This window comes from Helianthus annuus, chromosome 13 (genome assembly GCF_002127325.2).
Source record: "Helianthus annuus cultivar XRQ/B chromosome 13, HanXRQr2.0-SUNRISE, whole genome shotgun sequence".
Lineage (NCBI taxonomy): Eukaryota > Viridiplantae > Streptophyta > Magnoliopsida > Asterales > Asteraceae > Helianthus > Helianthus annuus.
Genome location: NC_035445.2, coordinates 84,879,374 through 84,897,709, shown reverse-complemented (window position 1 = coordinate 84,897,709; position 18,336 = coordinate 84,879,374). Strand labels below are relative to the sequence as shown.

Sequence of the window (18,336 nt, the reverse complement as noted above, 5' to 3'; positions counted from 1 at the left end):
ACGATCCGTTCGGTGAGGTATTTCTCAGAGAACAAGTTCACAGCAGTGTTGTCACTCGATTGGATGGTCTACCGATCGGGTGACAATCCGTTAGAACTGGCAGCGCGTTGAACATGTTGAAAATTGTTTAAGGGTTGAAGTCCCAAACGTCACACGGTCGGATGACTATCCGATCGGATGGCAATCCGATCAGACGGCAATCTGTTCGACGTCAAGACTTTGAAAGTTAAAATAATAGTTTAAGTGAGTAACCAAGTGCAAGCCGATCGGATGACTGTCCGTCCCAACTGCCTGTTCGTTATTGACACTTGATTGTTTTTGAAAGTTTGCAGGTTTGTTCGAGATGATGTGATAACGTGCCAAACAACAGAAACCTCGTTAAGACCCAAGTGGCTCGATCGGACAGGAACCACCCTAGTCCGACCAGTCAGCTGTTCGAGACGGTGTTTCATGTTTAACTTGAAATCGGTAGTCTCTTGGATAGAATCAAGATCTTGAACCAACACCTCAACAAGAAGGAGTAGAGGATCAGAACAAGCTCCGACTCTACCGGTTTTGAGTGCATTGAGTGTAAAAGAGTTGAAAGAAAGTTAGAAAACTATCTTTCAATCCTTTTCACCTTGAATATGTTCAGATCTATGCAAGATCTTTGTTTATTCATGTGGAAATCGTTCAGATCTAAGTTGTTCTTGGTGGATTGAAGCCAAAACATGAAGTTCATAAGAACCCCATGATGACATCATCCTAGAACACTTTAAATATAGTGATTTCACGGTTAAAAGTTAAGATTCAAAAGATAGAAAGACGAAGAAGTGCGTGTAGATCATGAAAGTACAAGATTTATGTTGAAAACTTACAAGAATCACGAGAAATCGAGAGAAAGAAGCTTGAGAGCGGCTGGGTCGAGTGAGAGGAGCTGTCACATCAAATGATGTGACAGTTGAGGGTATTTATAGGGTTTCCCAAAAAGGAAAGTGTAATGGGATCGGGTGGGCCACCGATCGGATGGCTGTCTGATCGGGTGGCAATCCGATCGGATGGTCACTCGATCGGGTGGCCACTCGATCCGGTGTTCGGCGTGTTGAGTTTTGTTGTTTCGATTCGCGTGTCGAGCGTTGCGATGCGTTTAAGCGATGCGATAGAATTATCCATTAATCCCAACTACTATATCTAACATACAATCATCCTAAGTAACTTACGTTTAGCGTCTGCGATTCGATTGCGATTGCGTTTCGATTAATCACCGCATCATAAACATAAATAAACTTGCACAAGTAACACATAAATAACACACACGTAAGACAATACCCAGAACGCACAATTTGAGTTGCGAATGCGATTGCGATGCGATACGCGATAAAACATGCGATAAATAGTGATTAAACCTCGATTATTAACAAGTACCCCACATAATACAACTAATGCGATAAAATAAATAGATTATCTAAAAGTCAAATAAGTCAAACAGTTGTTGAGCAAGGAGTGACAGATCGCAATTAGCAATCTTTCTTCTTTTGACTTCAATGTTGACTTTGACTTTCGAAACACGGGGTGTTAGACGTTCAAAGCCGGTTGATGAAACCGAAGCTGTTATTTCTGTTGTTCAGTACTTCCGAGACGATTGAAGTGAGTCTTATGAAGCAAGTGTCTGTCTACTCAATTGAGAGGAATAATTGCATTGTTTAAATTAGAATCAGGGTTCTCAAAACAAGGATCGTTCTAATAGATTAAAGAGAATAAACCATTTTTTACCAATTTGTACCCAAAGTCTGTGCCAGCAGACTTTGTCAGTTTTTTTAATTCCATACGGGCCGTATAACAGTATACGGCCCGTATACACCATGTATAAATAAGTTTTTACCATGTGTTAATATTAGTACCCTTTTTATATAACATATAAAACTCATTTGCTTACACATAAATTACAAATAACTATGTATAAAGAAATTAAAACAAGATATATTAACATGAATGTGACTTTACTTTCAATAAGTAATTAAGTACGACGTAGTCTTGGCAAATCTTGGCTAGAGTCGCTGTTTAAGTGGTGTGACATTGGTTCACTCAAAAAGAAAATCACCGTTAAAAAAAAGTACGACTGTAATTTTAATTTTTAATACTTTAGGACAAACACAGGACTATGACACAGTGCTATCATTATCTAAGAGCAGTGAATTCACTTTCACCCCTATTCAATTCGCAAAAATGATAAAAATTAAAACATTTTTTTTTGTCACGAAAGTTAAAGTTGTAATGAATAAATAAAAATCAAAGGCGTAATTAATAAATAAATTTTGCTCGTGGTTGGCGGCCATGAGCCACAAAAGTTTCCATACTTCTTAGAAATAGTCCGCGGAGCAGGGCGCCTCCTAGATGGATGTCCGGGTTCAATTGATGGCAATAGAAAACCTCCGCAAGTCCCATTATCACGCGTGACAGGATGAAAATCAGCTTAGTGAACAAGGAGCGTGACAATAGAAGGAATGAGAAAGAGAAATTGAATTTCTTGGGCAATGTAGGGGTTTATGTGAGTTCACCACCGCAAGTGATATGGGTTCACTTGGGTTGAAATGGGTGGCATGCTATAATTGATTGATAATATGAGTTCACACGGGTCGGAACATTTACGCCCCGTCCACCCTAACTGCTTGTTATTATCTTTGAGTTTTAATAATTCTATTTTTTAATTATAAGTCGTTATTTGACTCGTTCAAAAATAAATCACAATCACACAACATATATCTCTATCTTCACTAATATGTGCAAGGGAAGGATCATTCGAGAAGAAAGTTAATATGAGAAGAAAAATAACAAATAGCGTAATGATAAATACTAAATAATTTATAACTCCTCCTATTATTTATCTCTCTCTAATTAATTAGTCAAAACAATTTATTATATAAATATCGAAATTTATCATACAATACTTTTATCGTACACTTTATTCTATACATATCGAAAATTTACATACACGAATCAAAATTTTATCCTTCACGTAAATTAGAATTGTTTTAAAAAAGTATCTTTTTAAAATAAGTTATTAGTTTAATTTAATTAACTAATTCAGAGTAATACAAATTATACAATAAATTAATCAGTTATATAAATATGGTCTTACAATAACATTATATAACCCTACAAAAAGTAACTTGGGGCACCATGATTTAGATCACAACTCTTCAAAAAGTCACAACCCTTCAAACTATGTATTAAGACACACCCTTTTACGCACCCTATCATGTATTAAGACACACTCTCTTACGCACCCTTTCATGTATTAAGACATACCCTTTTACGCACCCTTTCATGCATTAAGACACACCATTTCACGCACTCTTTCAGTTTCACCCTTTCACATAATTACACATCCATTCATTTTAACTTTCTCATATGGGTCATATGATTCTTCCACCCTCCGTGTCCATTAATATAACCCATAATTTTTATCATTTTATTTTATTAACACGTTGAATAATTTGTTATTTGCATGATTGTTATTTGCAAGTGTAAATACAGAGGTTTTCTGTGTTTAATTGTAAGAACAACACATGTTTTCTATGTTTAATTGTAAGAATATGAGTTTAATTGTTTTACTAGAAATTTGATACTAAATCTTTGATATACTATATAACCCAGAAATATAATCCTCTGTGCAAACCCTTCATTTGATCTTAAATAAGGCAGAAATTATAGCAACTTGAGATGCGCGCGCTCTACATCTAATAATTAAAAAAAATTACATGTCGTAGGATTCAATCGGTTGGCGTGGTTGTCGTGTATGTTCATCAAGCATGAATCGTTGATTCGACTCCTTTCACATCGTTTGCTGCTTTTTTTCCTTCCTTTTTTTCACCAAACCCAGTATGTCATTAGATTACGGCTCTAATAATTCATAGGGGGTTTGAGATGGTTTAAAAAATTACATCATCGCAACCGTTGCCGTTTTTATTTGAGTCCCTTTCTTCCACCAGGGGCGTCACAAAGTCACAAAAAATTCACACCCCAATTGGATTTAACTTTTTTTACGGCAATTGGTGGTGATCCCAATCCCTTTGATGAAGTTAATCCCTTTGCTATAAGTTATATTGTTTCTTTGTTAGTTAAATTAATATCTGTCCATTTCATTAAACTTGGGACATTATTCTTTTAGTTATTTTTGCCATTGTTTAGTTATTTTTTTCCTTGGCTGTAAGTTGTTTTTATCCTTTATTGTTAAAAAATTATATCTGTCCATTAGTTTTTTCCAAAATAAAATTTCCATTATCTTTTTTTTTTGTTTTATTTGGTAAAATAAGTTATTGTTCATAAAAAAAATAAGTTTTGTTTTTTGGTTTGGTTTGGCATGACATTAACACTCGGTATAGCGACCAAAAAAAATATGCTCGGCACGATATCGACACATGTTTACATCGATTAAAAACACAAAAAAAATTATATCTGTCCGCGGGATTATATATCAATTCTACTAATTATATGTGTTTAAAGTTAATAGAAAATTATAATAAAATATGAATAATGTCTTTTTATAATGTATTGATGTGTAAAAATTCTTAAATTTATGCAAGGTTTAAAGTTGGATAATTTAAGATTTACAAACCTTACTGTAAATACCCGCAATAAATGGACAGAATTTTCGTTTGGACAACTTGGGAATAATCAAAATTGGATAAAATCACGGGTTGATGTTACAATTAGTAACTTGGGTCACCTTTTTTGATTGTACCCCTTCGTTAAACATGGTGCCTTCATGCCTCCTAGCCCTAACCGTTTTCCAAATTAAACTACACACAAATTACATCAAATTATGTACGAAATAATAGTCTTAAAAACAAAACTAACCCTTACGTTTTTAGTTTTGACTTTTCTTTGAATAGCGGTTCCGACTCGGTTCCTTCAAACTATTATACAATTTTTTATTCCAACAACAATTGAATGGTTTTTGTGTTCTTTTGGTGTGTTTAGATTAATGATACCAGATTTGATTACGTTTTCTTTTCTTTTTATTTTCGCCACAGAAACTTCATTCTTCATCCTTTGTTCTTCGTCTTTCGATCCGGATACTGAGTTTGATGTTTTTTATTTAACTAATGAAATAATATGATGCCTTTTGTTTTGGGTTTAATTATATCGAGTGAAAATCAATTATTCCTTGATGTTGAATACAAATTTCTGATTTGAGTGTCGTGATGGTTCACGTCTTTGCCTTTTCAGATTGCGTGTTTGAATGTGACATTTGGGCGTTTATGATGTATGTTTTTGCGTGATTCTTTTGGGTATTTGAACAGGTTTGAACCTTTTTTTTGTGAAATGATCATTGTTTATGATATATCGACTGGTCGCATCTGGATTCTTGGAGTTTGTAGATTGTGTTAAGGAATGATCTTTCAGCCGATTACTAACGATGCCTATAAAGTATTTCAAATTGAGTTTTGGAGTTATATCTGATACATTGTGATTTTAGCATATTAGATGCAAAAGATTATTGTTTATGTGGTTGATGTTTTGAACGACTTTGGATGATTTACATGTAATATGAATTTTGGTAGGTGGTGTCTAAATTTTTTAATGCACTACATTTGAGTAAATATTTGTCACTGAAAAGGAACCAAAAGTTAATAAAATCCTTACAAATGTTCGATAGCCCTCTGTTAAATTATGACTTCCATTATTATATAGGTAGAAGATCCTGTACAAAGTGGAACTTTTGTGAGAAGTGTGAGAAATAATTTGGGAGTGACAAGTGTCCTTTATCCTAATTAATTCAAAAGGGTATATTAGTAATTTGACATTCTTATCATTTAATTGATTTCCAAGATAACTGCCAAAAAAAACTGGTGATGAGTTTTTATAGGGATTGATTCGAATTTTGAATTTTTTTGCAAGATCCAATAAGATTATCATCTACGCATCATTCTTCATCAATTATAAATACATGAAATCGCCAGATACCTTCCCCAGATACAATACATTTGTTTACTTTCTGCGTCCTTTTTCGATTTTGGTGTTTTATAGCATTTACAGATGTATAGTGTTTTATCCTCAATCAATAGTGTTATATTCTGCACAGACATCTTAATTTCCTTTCATAGTGTTTTATCCCCAATCAATAGTGTTATATTCTGTACAGACATCTTAATTTTCTGGTTCATAGTGTTTTATTCTCAATCAATAGTGTTATATTCTGTAGAGACATCTTAATTTTCTGGTTTATAGTGTTTTATCTCCAATCAATAGTGTTATATTCTGTACAGACATCTTGATTTTTTGGTTCATAGTGTTTTATCCCCAATCAATAGTGTTATATTCTGTACAGACATCTTGATTTTTCTGGTTCATAATGTTATATCTTCATATAGTGTTTTATCAGGAGTTCATAGTGTTATATCTTCATATAGTGTAGGATACGGTTACCATTTTTTATTGGGGAAAGTTGCTGATTTTTAGGAGAATAATGGGGATTTTGGTTGTGTAGGAGACGGTTACCATATTTGAAACATTTGAAAAGACACTATTGCCCTTCAATTTTACATAAGCCCCTTCTAATTAAAACACAATTTACATTTTATACCCTATTGATCTCAACCATTAGATCAAATATCCAATGGTTTAAAACACTTCTTACCCTTCTCACATTTTAAACACTTTTTACCATATCCCTACCCTTATTATATATGTGGTTGTTGTTAACAGTAAGGGGACTAGGGGTGGAATCACTAGTGATGGATTCTATCACTCTCACTCTCCAATCAAATCATGACATGTCATCAACCATATTTCTATCACTAGTGATAGAAATGTAGGAGGGGTGGAATCACTAGTGATGGAATTCTATCACTCTCATTTTTTTTAATTTTCATTTTAAAATTAGAAAATAAAAATAAAACACTAAATTATAAATTTCATTAAACTTTAAAAAAAAATTACATAACCAAATAAAAAAAAACAACTAAACCGATGGCATCTCCCAACCCCACTTTGCGCAAATCGCGCGCTTTTGTTCGATGACAATTGACTTGAACGGTTCGTCGAGATGGGCGTGGTTTTCACACAAGATTTTTAAATCATTTTGTCTTTCGATCGTTTTCAAGTGTTCCTTGTACGCCTGCTCCCGTTCAACTTTTAGGGTCATCATTGTTTCTTTTCTTTGTTCGGCCTTCTTGAATTGGGTCATTTTCTCCTCTTCGATTCTAAAGATCGACTCCGCCACCGCCTCCTTCCCTTTGCTTGACGAATCACCACCTCGTCTGCGTCGTGGCCTTGTGGGTGTATCTTCCTCAACGGGCTCGTCAAGGGGTTGATCGGGTTCGTCTAGAGGCTCGTCGTTTAAGTTCATTTGGGGCAAGTTATCCGACGCGGAAGTCGTGTAGTTCCCCGAATCGGATGTCTTTGATCTTTTCGAACCGCCTCGATTTTTTGGAGCCGTAGGACCACGCGTGTCAACCAACTCAACGGGGACCCACTTCGGGTGATGTCTCGCAACTTCCCATGCCGCCACGTGTGGAAAAGTTCTCTTATGGTACGTTGTGCAATACAATTCGATGGCTTGTTGCATGATCGTCGCCTCGCTCGCTCCACTTTGTGGGTTTCGGCTCGACAAAAAAAATAAAATGTTATAAAACTGTTTTTTTTTATAAACTGTTTTTTTTTATAAACTGTTTTTTATAAACTGTTTTTTATAAAAAAAACTGTTTTTTTTATAAAAAACTGTTTTTTTTAATAAACTGTTTTTTATATAAAACTGTTTTTTTTATAAAAAACTGTTTTTTTTATAAAAAACTGTTTTTTTAATAAACTGTTTTTTATATAAAACTGTTTTTTTTTTATAAAAAACTGTTTTTTTATAAACTGTTTTTATAAACTGTTTTTTATAAAAAACTGTTTTTTTTTTTTATAAAAAACTGTTTTTTTTATAAACTGTTTTTAATATAAACAATTTTTTTTAAATAAAACTGTTTTTTTTTAACTTTTTTGTTAATAAAAAAACATACCTTTTGAATGAAACAAGCGTTGAACTGGCTAATTTTCCGGTTCAAATCCGTCCACTTCGACGTCATTTTGTCCATGTTTCGGACCCTTGCACCGGGAAGTTTCATAAAATGATTAATAACCCGTCTCCAAAACGCATCCCTTCGTTGCTCGTTCCCGTGTTTCCTACTCTCCGAGATGTGCAAATACGCCTTCGTCAACGGGACCTCCTCCTCGCTCGTCCAAGGTTGTCGGCCGATTGGAACGATTCCTTGAACCTCAACATTTTGTTCTTCTTCCTCTTCCTCTTCCTCCGCTTCTTCTTCCTCTTCCTCGTCCTCGTCAAGACTTGGTTGTGGTTCACGTGGTCCATTCCGCGCTTTTGCAAAATGATGAATGAGGGTGTTGTCTTCTAGTAGAGGGTCGAGTGTGTGGGGTTGGGTTTGATACGTTTGCGATTGAAATTGGTGGGCCTTACGGGATTTTTCTTCGTACCCGAACCTCTTTTTTTCGATCCGCCACCTCTCTTGCTTGAACCTTCCATGTGTATTGTAAAATTTAGATTGAGATGTAAAATTTTGGAGTTGAATTGGATAGTTTATGATTATTTGAGTGGGGAATGATTTATATAAAAAAAGCCACTCAAAATATTACCCCCAAACGGTAATATTTGTGCCCAAACGGTCAAAAAATTCAAAAAAATTCAAACGGTCATTTGATTGTTCAACGCGTTATCTACTCCACGCGTTATTTTTATAACGCGTTAAACATATGGTGGCGGCGGTGTAGCGTGGTGGAATCACGCGTGGAAAAGGCCCATAACGGGACCGCCCCGTTCCCTCTAATGCATGTACGTTAGTGCGTGTTAATGTTATATTGATATAATTAATATTATTTTTTTGTGGAGTTCTAGAGATTTATTATTACTTTGGTTACGTTTTAGAGATTTATTAATTGAATCTTAAAATCACTGATACATATAAAATTGACATATATGTTACGGATGAACATATAAAATTTTAAAACCTTTTTTTATTTTAGTTTTATTTTGGAATATAAATTACTTCGCAGAACCAACTTTTTGGTAAAACTTTATTTTTTATCAGTTTCCATATAAAGTTAATAGTATAAGTTGCTTTTATTTTTTTTCAAATAATTTGAAGAATGCTTTAATGGTGATGATAGTTAAAGATTTGTGCTTAGCTCAACAACCAGGTAAAATTATGTTGATTAATTTATACTGTTTTAGATTGTGCCCAGCGTGTCAAATTTGAATTGAGTTTTCACATCTCATATACTGATCCTAAACAAATTCATTATCAACATCCCGCTGTAACGCGCGAGTTAACTTTAACTCGTTAAATACATATATTAAATAAAACATTTTTATTGGTTTAAACTTGTTATTCTTACAAAATATTTTTTTTTCTCATTTAAACCCTCCACAGTATATGTAAATCAACATCTTTATTGCATTGTTAACAACAATTTACTATAGTTGTTTCATTATAGATGTTCACTAGACATTTTGCTTCACTATGTTTCTTTCTCCGTCACATGTAATTTAGATAGAGGTGTACAAATCGGTTTTTTTTTCAAAAATCGGTTTCGGTTATTAACCAAACCGGTTTTTTCATCCAAAACGAAAACCGGTTTTTTCTATAACCGGTTTCGGTTACTAACCGGTTTTTCAAGTCCAAAACAATAACCGGTGTAACCGGTTGGGATAGGTTTTTAACCGTTTTTTTCAAAAAAAAAAAACGGTTTTTAACCGGTTTTTGCCAAATCGGTTTCGGTTATTAACCGTTTTCAGATCAATAATCCTAACCGGTCTACAACTGGCGGTTTGATTCGGTTGTAAAACCGGTTATTAAAAAAACAGTTAAAAAAACCAATTTCGGTTTTTTTCCCGGTTTCGGTTCTAAAACCGGTTTTTTTTTGTACACCTCTACATTTAGGGCTCATGGTATTACGTTCATTATAAAAAACTATAGGGTAAATAATTTTTTGAGTCCCTGTGTTTTATGTGTTTTAACCACTTGAGTCCAAAAGCAAAAAGTTTAACGACCTGAGTCCCTATAAGCATTTTCTTTAACTATTTGAGTCCAAATTTTTAACACTGTTAAAATTTTTTGGTTAAGTATTGTTATATGACCAAAATACCCTTATAATTAAAAAAATAAAAAAATATTTGTAGATTTCTTTCACTCTCTCTTTTATATATTCCCAGATCTGATCTAATCCCCAAATCCTTTCAATTGTTCAAATTCATCTTTCCCAAATTCATCTTTCAACCATCACAGACTGAAGAACTTATTCCGATGAGGCCACACTCGGCCGTCTCCTTCAACTCCGGCGAGGCCACAACGGCGTCGACCGTCCCCTTCAACTCCGGCGAGGCCACACTCGCCGCCTCGTCCAGATCGGAGTCTCCGACGTGTTCTGTGTTCCCGGCGACTTTAACCTAACTTTGCTGGACCACCTCATCGCTGAGTCAGGGCTCAACCTTGTCGGCTGCTGCAACGAGATCTCTCATCCCTCTTTCTCTCTCTCAAAACAGGTGTCGACTGTCGATTTTGGATGCGTTTACAGTGTGAAACAGTGGATTTTGGATGGGGAAAGCCTCATTTTGGTTCGTATTATTTCTCATGGGTGGGCAAACTGGATATTTATGCCAATGACAAGTGTAACCAGCAATGGGGATTGGATTGTTTATATGCATCTTCTTCAAAAGCATTTGGATTTGGTCAAACAATGGGATCCGAGGTTTTTAAGCCTCTGACTCCAACTTATTTCCACTTTTAAGCCTAATCATGATACCGATTTAGTGTTTTATGTGAATTTGTGTGGATTTGTTGTTTGGCGGTGGTGGTGGTGGTGGTGAGAGAGAGATAAGGAAGAGAGTGTGTGTTCAGTGTGTTTTAATAATAATAATAATAATAATAATAATAATAATAATAATACAAGGGTATTTTAGTCTTTTAATAAAAAACTAACAGAAAATTCAAACGAAGTTAAAAATTTAGACTCAAATGGTTAAAGAAAATGCTTATAGGGACTCAGGGCGTTAAACTTTTTGCTTTTAGACTCAAGTGGTTAAAACACATAAAACACAGGGACTCAAAAAGTAATTTATCCAAAACTATATGTCAAATCATATATGACAAATTCATAACTACACGCACATGCTAAATCTCACGAACACTCACATCTTAAACTAAACAAAATCTTCAATCCAAATCGTACCTTAATCGTATATCATAACCGAACCAACTTCAAACCACACAAAGCAAAACATAAAATGATTAACCTTGCACTACATACCCAAACATCATTGACTCCATCGGTGTTTGTCGAGAGGGTTGGTTGGGTTTTGACGTTGTCATGTTTGTTAGAAATAATACTTTGGAGAAATGGGGTGGACTATTTAACAATACTATTAGTTTAAGAGTTAAATACTTGGTTGGTCCATGTGGTTTGCGAAAATTACAGACTTGGTTCCGGTGGTTACAATTTTTGCACTCGGGTGATCCTTATCACTAAACCATATTAAATTTGTCAATTAAGTTTTGTTAAATGACTAAAGAACCCTCATTTACTAAGAAAATCAAAAATAAAAAAATGTTTAATTAAAACAATAAAACTTTATGGGTCCTACCCCACCCCCTTCTTCTTCCTCAAACCACCACCACCATCTCATCTCCTCAACCGAATACCCACCACCACTCACCTCCGCCATTGCTGCCGGAAAAACGAGCCCCAACACCAAACCGCCGCCTTCACCGGAGTGAATTCAAGTAAAAAAAAATACATAATTCCATGGGTTTAGTGGTACACAATAGTTTAGATATAAGTGGCCTACACTTGGACAAAAAATATTTGACATTTTTGTGAGTTGATAAAATCTGATATGATCCGAAGTACTAAACCAATACCACACATACAAAATCAAGTCTTGACTTTTCATGTGTTGATGAACAAGTAGTATTGGGATATTTAGCTCGTTCAATTGAATATGTCTTGTTCAATTGAATTGTTTAACTAGTTTAATTAAACCGACCAATCAATTCGTTTACAAAACATTTACCCCATTTGTTACAACCTGTCAACTCACTTTTGGCCCTAATAACACACATAAAACTTAATCACTATCCATTTACAATCTATCAACCTTTTACAATTCACCAACCCCTCATTAGCTAACTGAGTTAAACATATCATTTTCAAGCTACATCATTTTAACTTTTAAGTATGTCGGACTCAGGGCTGCAAACGAACCGAATGAACACGAACAAGACCTTGTTGTGTTCGTTCGTTAAGAAAATATTGTGTTCACAAACGGTTTATGAACACTTACCGAACAAGATTTTCTATTCATGTTCCTTCATTATGGAAACGCACATGTTCAAGAACACAAATAAAATCATCGAAAGCTACAAGTGGATGGTGGGAGGGAGTTGCACTAGACCTTGAAGCCAAAATTGTGGAACAGAGGTCATTAGTATTTATCAATATAAATAATGAGAAGGGAAGGGGAACGGTGTATAAACAAGGCGTGAATAGAGTTTTAAATTTTATATGTTAGGGTAATAAATAAACAAGAATTAAAGAATATAGAAAAGTTAAAATAAAATAAAATAAATAAATGCAAAAAAAATCTTTAATGAACAACATAAACAAACAAACAAACATGAACGCATGTTCACAAACACCTTACCGAACAGTGGCAGACCCAAGAATTTTTTCATGAGGGTGCAGAATATTTTTAAAAATTTTAGGCCCCTAGGTATATAAGTAAAAAAACCGGTTCGTATCGGGTCGGGTCGGGTCATGTAAAACAAACGAACATCAAACTAAATTTATATAATCATCAAAAATATGTCAAACCTTGTTACAAACATAATTAAAACCTCGACGCCCTACAAGTTTCATTTTTTGAAATCTATCCAAAACATCATCTAAAATTAAAATTCTTAAGCAATTCTTTCTCTATATAACATAAGTTTATCGCTCCATAACATAATGTTTCAAATTTAATTTTAATTTTCAATTATTCAAGCCCTAGAAATCATAACGTAAGTTGTAATCACCCTAAAAATATATAAACAACATAATCTAAAAATATATAAACAGCATAATCACCCTAAAAATCATCCAAACAACTATAAACAACTCAAAACACACAAAATTTCAAACCTATTTAACAACTTTATTACCCTTTTTTCTCTCCTATAATATCAACCAAAGTCATCAAAATAACAAAGAAACTTACCCGTGTTCGGATTCCGGTTAGATTTGGTGTCAAACGACGGTGGTATGGTGGCTGATTACGCTGGTCGCCGGCTGCTGGACTGTTGTCGTTGGGTGATGTTGTTCGTTGGCAGTGCAGGGACGCAAGAGAGAGAGAGAGAGAGAGCGCGAGAGAATTTCTAAAGGTTTTGGGCTTTAATTATTTTATTATAGTTTGAAATATTGTTGGGTTTGATTAATGGGCTAAAACTTAGTGGGCTAACTAGTTAGGAATTATAAGTGGGTAAAGGTATGGGTATTTGGGTTTAGTTAGTTAGGTATTAAAAGTTATATAATTTAGGTAGTATTTTTTTTAAATAGAAGTTTACTAAAAAAATATAAAATATAAATTGATAACACTTTTTACCTAAGGGGTGCGGACGAAAAATTTCAAGGGTGCGGTAGAAAAATTCCAAGGGGTGCGGACAAAAAATTCCAAGGGGTGCGGACGGGATTTTCGACGGAAATTAGCACTAAACTTTTTTTCCCCGGGGGTGCGCCCGCCCAGCTTAAAGTGGGCTTGGGTCCGCCCCTGTTACCGAACGTTCACGAACGCAACTGAACGAACGAGGCATATGTTCATGTTTGTTCATTTAACTAATCAAACAAATTTCTTGTTAATGTTCGTTCATTTATTAAACGAACAAATATAAATAAACTTCTCGCCGAACAGTTTATTGAACGTTCAGTTTGTTTGCAGCCCTAGTTGGACTTATAAATTAAAGTATTTGGCATGAATTAATATATTAGCCGTGTTTAAGGTTGTAAACAAATCAAATGTTTAATGACCAATTCATGAACTGTTAAACTGAAAGTTCGTTTACGTTCGTTCGTTTATTAAATAAACGAACATGAATTCCTACGAACATAACAAAGTTCTCGTTTGTTTATTCCGTTAGTTGTGCTTTTCCCAAAAACCCTCTGCAAACCCTCTCTTCTCCAACCACCGTATTCACCGTCACTGCTACCGCCGCCGTCGTCGCCACCACCGTGAATACTACCGCTTCCTCCGTTTACAGGCAAGTCCATATTTTTGTTCTTCATTTGTTTTATTTTACCTTTCATCTTTATCACTACCGCAATCAAATTGTGTAGTTATAGAACCAAAATTTTATCATTTTTATGTAATTTAATCGATAGAATTGTCTTGTTACCGACGATTATTAGGTAGCAAGTTTCAATTTCAGTGAAACTGAACCTATAACTGTAGAACATCACTGTGATTGGTGCCCTAATTTCTGTTAATGAAATGCAGGAGAGAAAATGGAACACAGGCTAGCTAATTCACTAATAATGACAGTAAATGAAAAGAAATTCATTGAAAGTGCATTACTTTCAGACATTAGGGTTGATGGTAGAAGACCTTTTGACTATAGAAACCTAACTATTAGGTTTGGCAGGTAAGATACACATACACCTAAATTTTATATTTTTGTATAATTTTTTATGTAAAAATGTTAGGAAATGAAATACGAATAGCTTGTTGACATGTGTTTGTTAATGTAGTGAAGATGGTTCAGCAGAGGTGCAGCTTGGTCAGACACAAGTTATCGGTTTTGTCACTGGTCAACTTAGTCAACCGTATAGAGACAGGCCAAACGAAGGGTCTTTTGCAATCTATACCGAGTTTTCACCGATGGCTGATCCTTCGTTTGAACCAGGTCGTCCTGGTGAGACCGCTATTGAACTGGGTCGGATTGTAGATCGTGGTTTAAGGTATCGGTTTATTTGTTCAGTTACCTTTTCTTTTATTTTAATATTTTAACATAATCATGACTCGCACATGTATTTGATGAAGTTAATCTTGCAGGGAAAGCAGGGCAGTAGACACGGAATCGCTTTGTGTTATTGCCGGGAAGTTAGTATGGTCTATTCGGATTGACCTTCACATTATAGACAATGGAGGGTAAGTTTGAAAAACTCGATACAAATCCAAAAGGATGTAAATTATTTTCGTTGCAATTTATATTTGTATTCAGTTAAAGATCGTGTATGTGAAAACAGAAATTTAGTTGATGCTGCGAATATTGCTGCTTTGGCTGCATTGTCAACATTTAGGAGGCCTGAATGTACGTTAGGAGGAGAAGACGGTCAAGAGTTGATAGTACATCCACCCGATGTGAGTTTTTTCTGCGTTTTCACTAACATAATAATAGTGTTTGTTGACGTTATAGAAAACACTATTTTCAATAATCAAACTGTCATGTGTGCATTGAACAGGAGAGGGAGCCACTTTCATTAATACTTCACCATTTTCCAGTAGCAGTAACATTTGGATTTATCGGTAAAGAAAACACCGTGGTATGCAAAATGAATCTTAAAACTATATTCTATATCTCATGTACGGTTGGGTTTTCGTAATTTAATTGATGGTGTAGGTGATTGACCCGACTCACTATGAAGAGGCTGTGATGGGTGGATCAATGACTGCTACACTCAACACAAATGGTGACGTTTGTGCTATTCAGAAAGCTGGCGGTGATGCGGTCTCGCAGACTGTTATTATGCAGTGTTTGCGCATCGCTTCCGTGAAGGCTGGTGATATAACAAGCAAAATAAAAGATGCCGTGAGTCTCTTTAAATTCAATATAGATTTGAATATTTTTTGCAATCGTAATATAGTGTATTGATCTATTTGCAAATATGTATTTTCAGGTTGAATCTTATAATACACAACGATCATTACGGAAAATCAAACGTCACAATCCCGATCAACAGGGTTCCAGTGACGTGGCAAAGCGTCACATGGAAAGATTAACGGTGGGTTCAGATCAATCTGGTATTGCAAGCCAATTCAACGAACACGATAAAACAAACAAGAGAAACAGCACGTTGAAGGGTTTTAGTGGTGGTCCTGCTAGTTGGTATGGCTCAAGCTCGAAGCTCACCCGAAATCAGCTCGTAAATTAACGAGCTGGGTCAAGTGGGCCACCCCTGAACGGTTTCTTATAAGTATTTGATGTATACTAGTCACTTTTTTTTCAGGGACCCGTACTCAAAGGGTGTTGATGGCGATGCATTGAGAACTTCTCTAGCTTCTCGTGGTATTTAACCTAAATTTTTTTTATTGAACTGCGACAAACTATTCGTCACTAACGTATATCCTTAATTTCTTTCTTATGGGTGAATTTACAGTTGCACCTGTAGACAAGCAGAAAGAAGAATCAAGTCAAGTGAATCCCGAGACCAAATCTAACCCAAAATCATCTGAGACCAACTCGATTGCTTTGACACACGAAGTTGGATTAGAGAGAAAGCAATCAAAGTCGCTAAAAGACGCAGTGAAGCCCAAGCACAAGAGAAGAAACAAGTCGAATGCAAGTTAGATCAGCACGGGCCAGGCCAGGCCATTTTTGTTCAAACTGTACAATATATTCGATCATTGAAGCCGAATTTGTTCTTGTGCTTTGATTTTCACACAGGCGTTATTTGACTTGAGAGGATATGGGCCTCAGCGACGGAAACTCTTTGAGAAACTGAACGAAAGATGTGTATATAGACACGAGCGTAGAAGTTAAGTGATCCGTCTCGTCTCTATATTCTGAATTGAATGCAATTTTCTGGAGTAGGTCCTTATTTCAGTTTTGATTATATTGTTTTAAAAAAGTTATAAATTGTTATTTTGTGGTTTTGTTAATTGTAGTAGTTCTCATTTTATGTTAATTTTTTCTATCCGTTGTAGTTTTTTGTTTGATTTTATTTTCCAAAGTAGCCGTTAGTTTTGTGAAATTTACACAACCTTAAAGGAATAGCACATTGTTCTGTAAAATTTATAATAGGAATAGCACATTGTTTTGTAAAATTTATAAAAAAAAACGGAACATATCTTTGCGGAATAAGATTTTTACAAAATTATATTGGTACTGAGTTTAACATATCTAAAAAATGTTAGTTTTGTGAAATTTACACAACTTTAAAGGAATAACACATTGTTCTGTAAAATTTATAATAGGATAGCACATTGTTTTGTAACATTTATAAAAAAAAACGGAAAATATCTTCGTGGAATAAGATATCTATAAAAATATTAGTTTTGTACAAACCAGTGGAGTTGAGAGTATTAAATATGCTATAGTGTGCCTTCATAAACGAGTAATTTAGGGGAAAGACTCAAAAGAGGTATCTTTTTTGTATGTTTATACAAATATTAGGGGCTAATTGGAAACTTTTGAATGATTAAATTGAAACACTCTTGTATAATAATGTTTAATCTTTTTGAGGCAAATGTCTGAACCATTCAGACATCTGCTTGCGAAACAAACATTCTGAACCATTAAGAGCCCATTAAGAGCTAAACAAGCAGCCACTTAGTTTTGTACAAACTAGTAAAGTTAGATGTAGTGACAAACCTAAGAAATCTTTTACTCGTACAAGCGTATTTAAGTGTTCGAGTATCCAAGACATTTTTGCTATATCTGGCAAAGTTACTTGCTCTAAAAAACATAAAAACAACTTAAAAACCTTAATAATCTAGAAAATAAACAACTATACGAGTAAACATCACATCAAAAATTTATAAACATTTTATTCAAACTGTTTATAAACAATGAACTAATTTCATAAACAGATAAAAATGTTCTAATCATTTTTGTAATCATAATAAGATGTCAAAACTTATTTAGAACATGAAAGTACGTACTTATAATAATAGTGATTGGGAAGCATTGGGTTAAGTTTATAATTTTGTATGTACATGTGTTAAGAGATAGAAGTTGTTAATGTGTGAAGTCATGGCATGGGCTGGTCCTTTTAATCAACATTAAAAGCTACGTGCAACCACAAACCGCAATTATTTGACTAATAGCATTTAATTATGTAACATCAATGTAGTGGTGCACAAAAAACCCGAACCCGGACCCGGACCCGAAAAAAAAAACCCGGAACTGGGTATTATAAAACCCGGGTTTTTTATACCCGAACCCGAACTCGACCCTACCCGTAGGGTAGGGACCGGGTATGCATATTTGATCTAAAACCCGAACCCGGAACCGGGTTTTTTTTATACCCGGTTTATACCCGAAACCCGGTTTTATAAATACCCGAACCCGAACCCGGAACTGGGTTTTATAAATACCCGGAACC

At 34.8% G+C, this 18,336-nt stretch overlaps 1 protein-coding gene across 1 annotated transcript; it reads left to right on the top strand.

The window, feature by feature from the left end:
- The first annotated feature begins 14,120 nt into the window (after positions 1–14,120).
- On the top strand, positions 14,121–16,939 carry LOC110898428 (exosome complex component RRP45A). The gene is made up of 10 exons (XM_022145213.2): positions 14,121–14,273; positions 14,510–14,654; positions 14,761–14,970; positions 15,065–15,160; positions 15,259–15,373; positions 15,475–15,555; positions 15,633–15,821; positions 15,910–16,118; positions 16,240–16,298; positions 16,390–16,939. The coding sequence occupies exons 2-10, from the start codon at positions 14,518–14,520 to the stop codon at positions 16,578–16,580; spliced, it is 1,287 nt and encodes a 428-aa protein (XP_022000905.1). The 5' UTR covers positions 14,121–14,273; positions 14,510–14,517; the 3' UTR covers positions 16,581–16,939.
- The last annotated feature ends 1,397 nt before the right edge of the window (positions 16,940–18,336 follow it).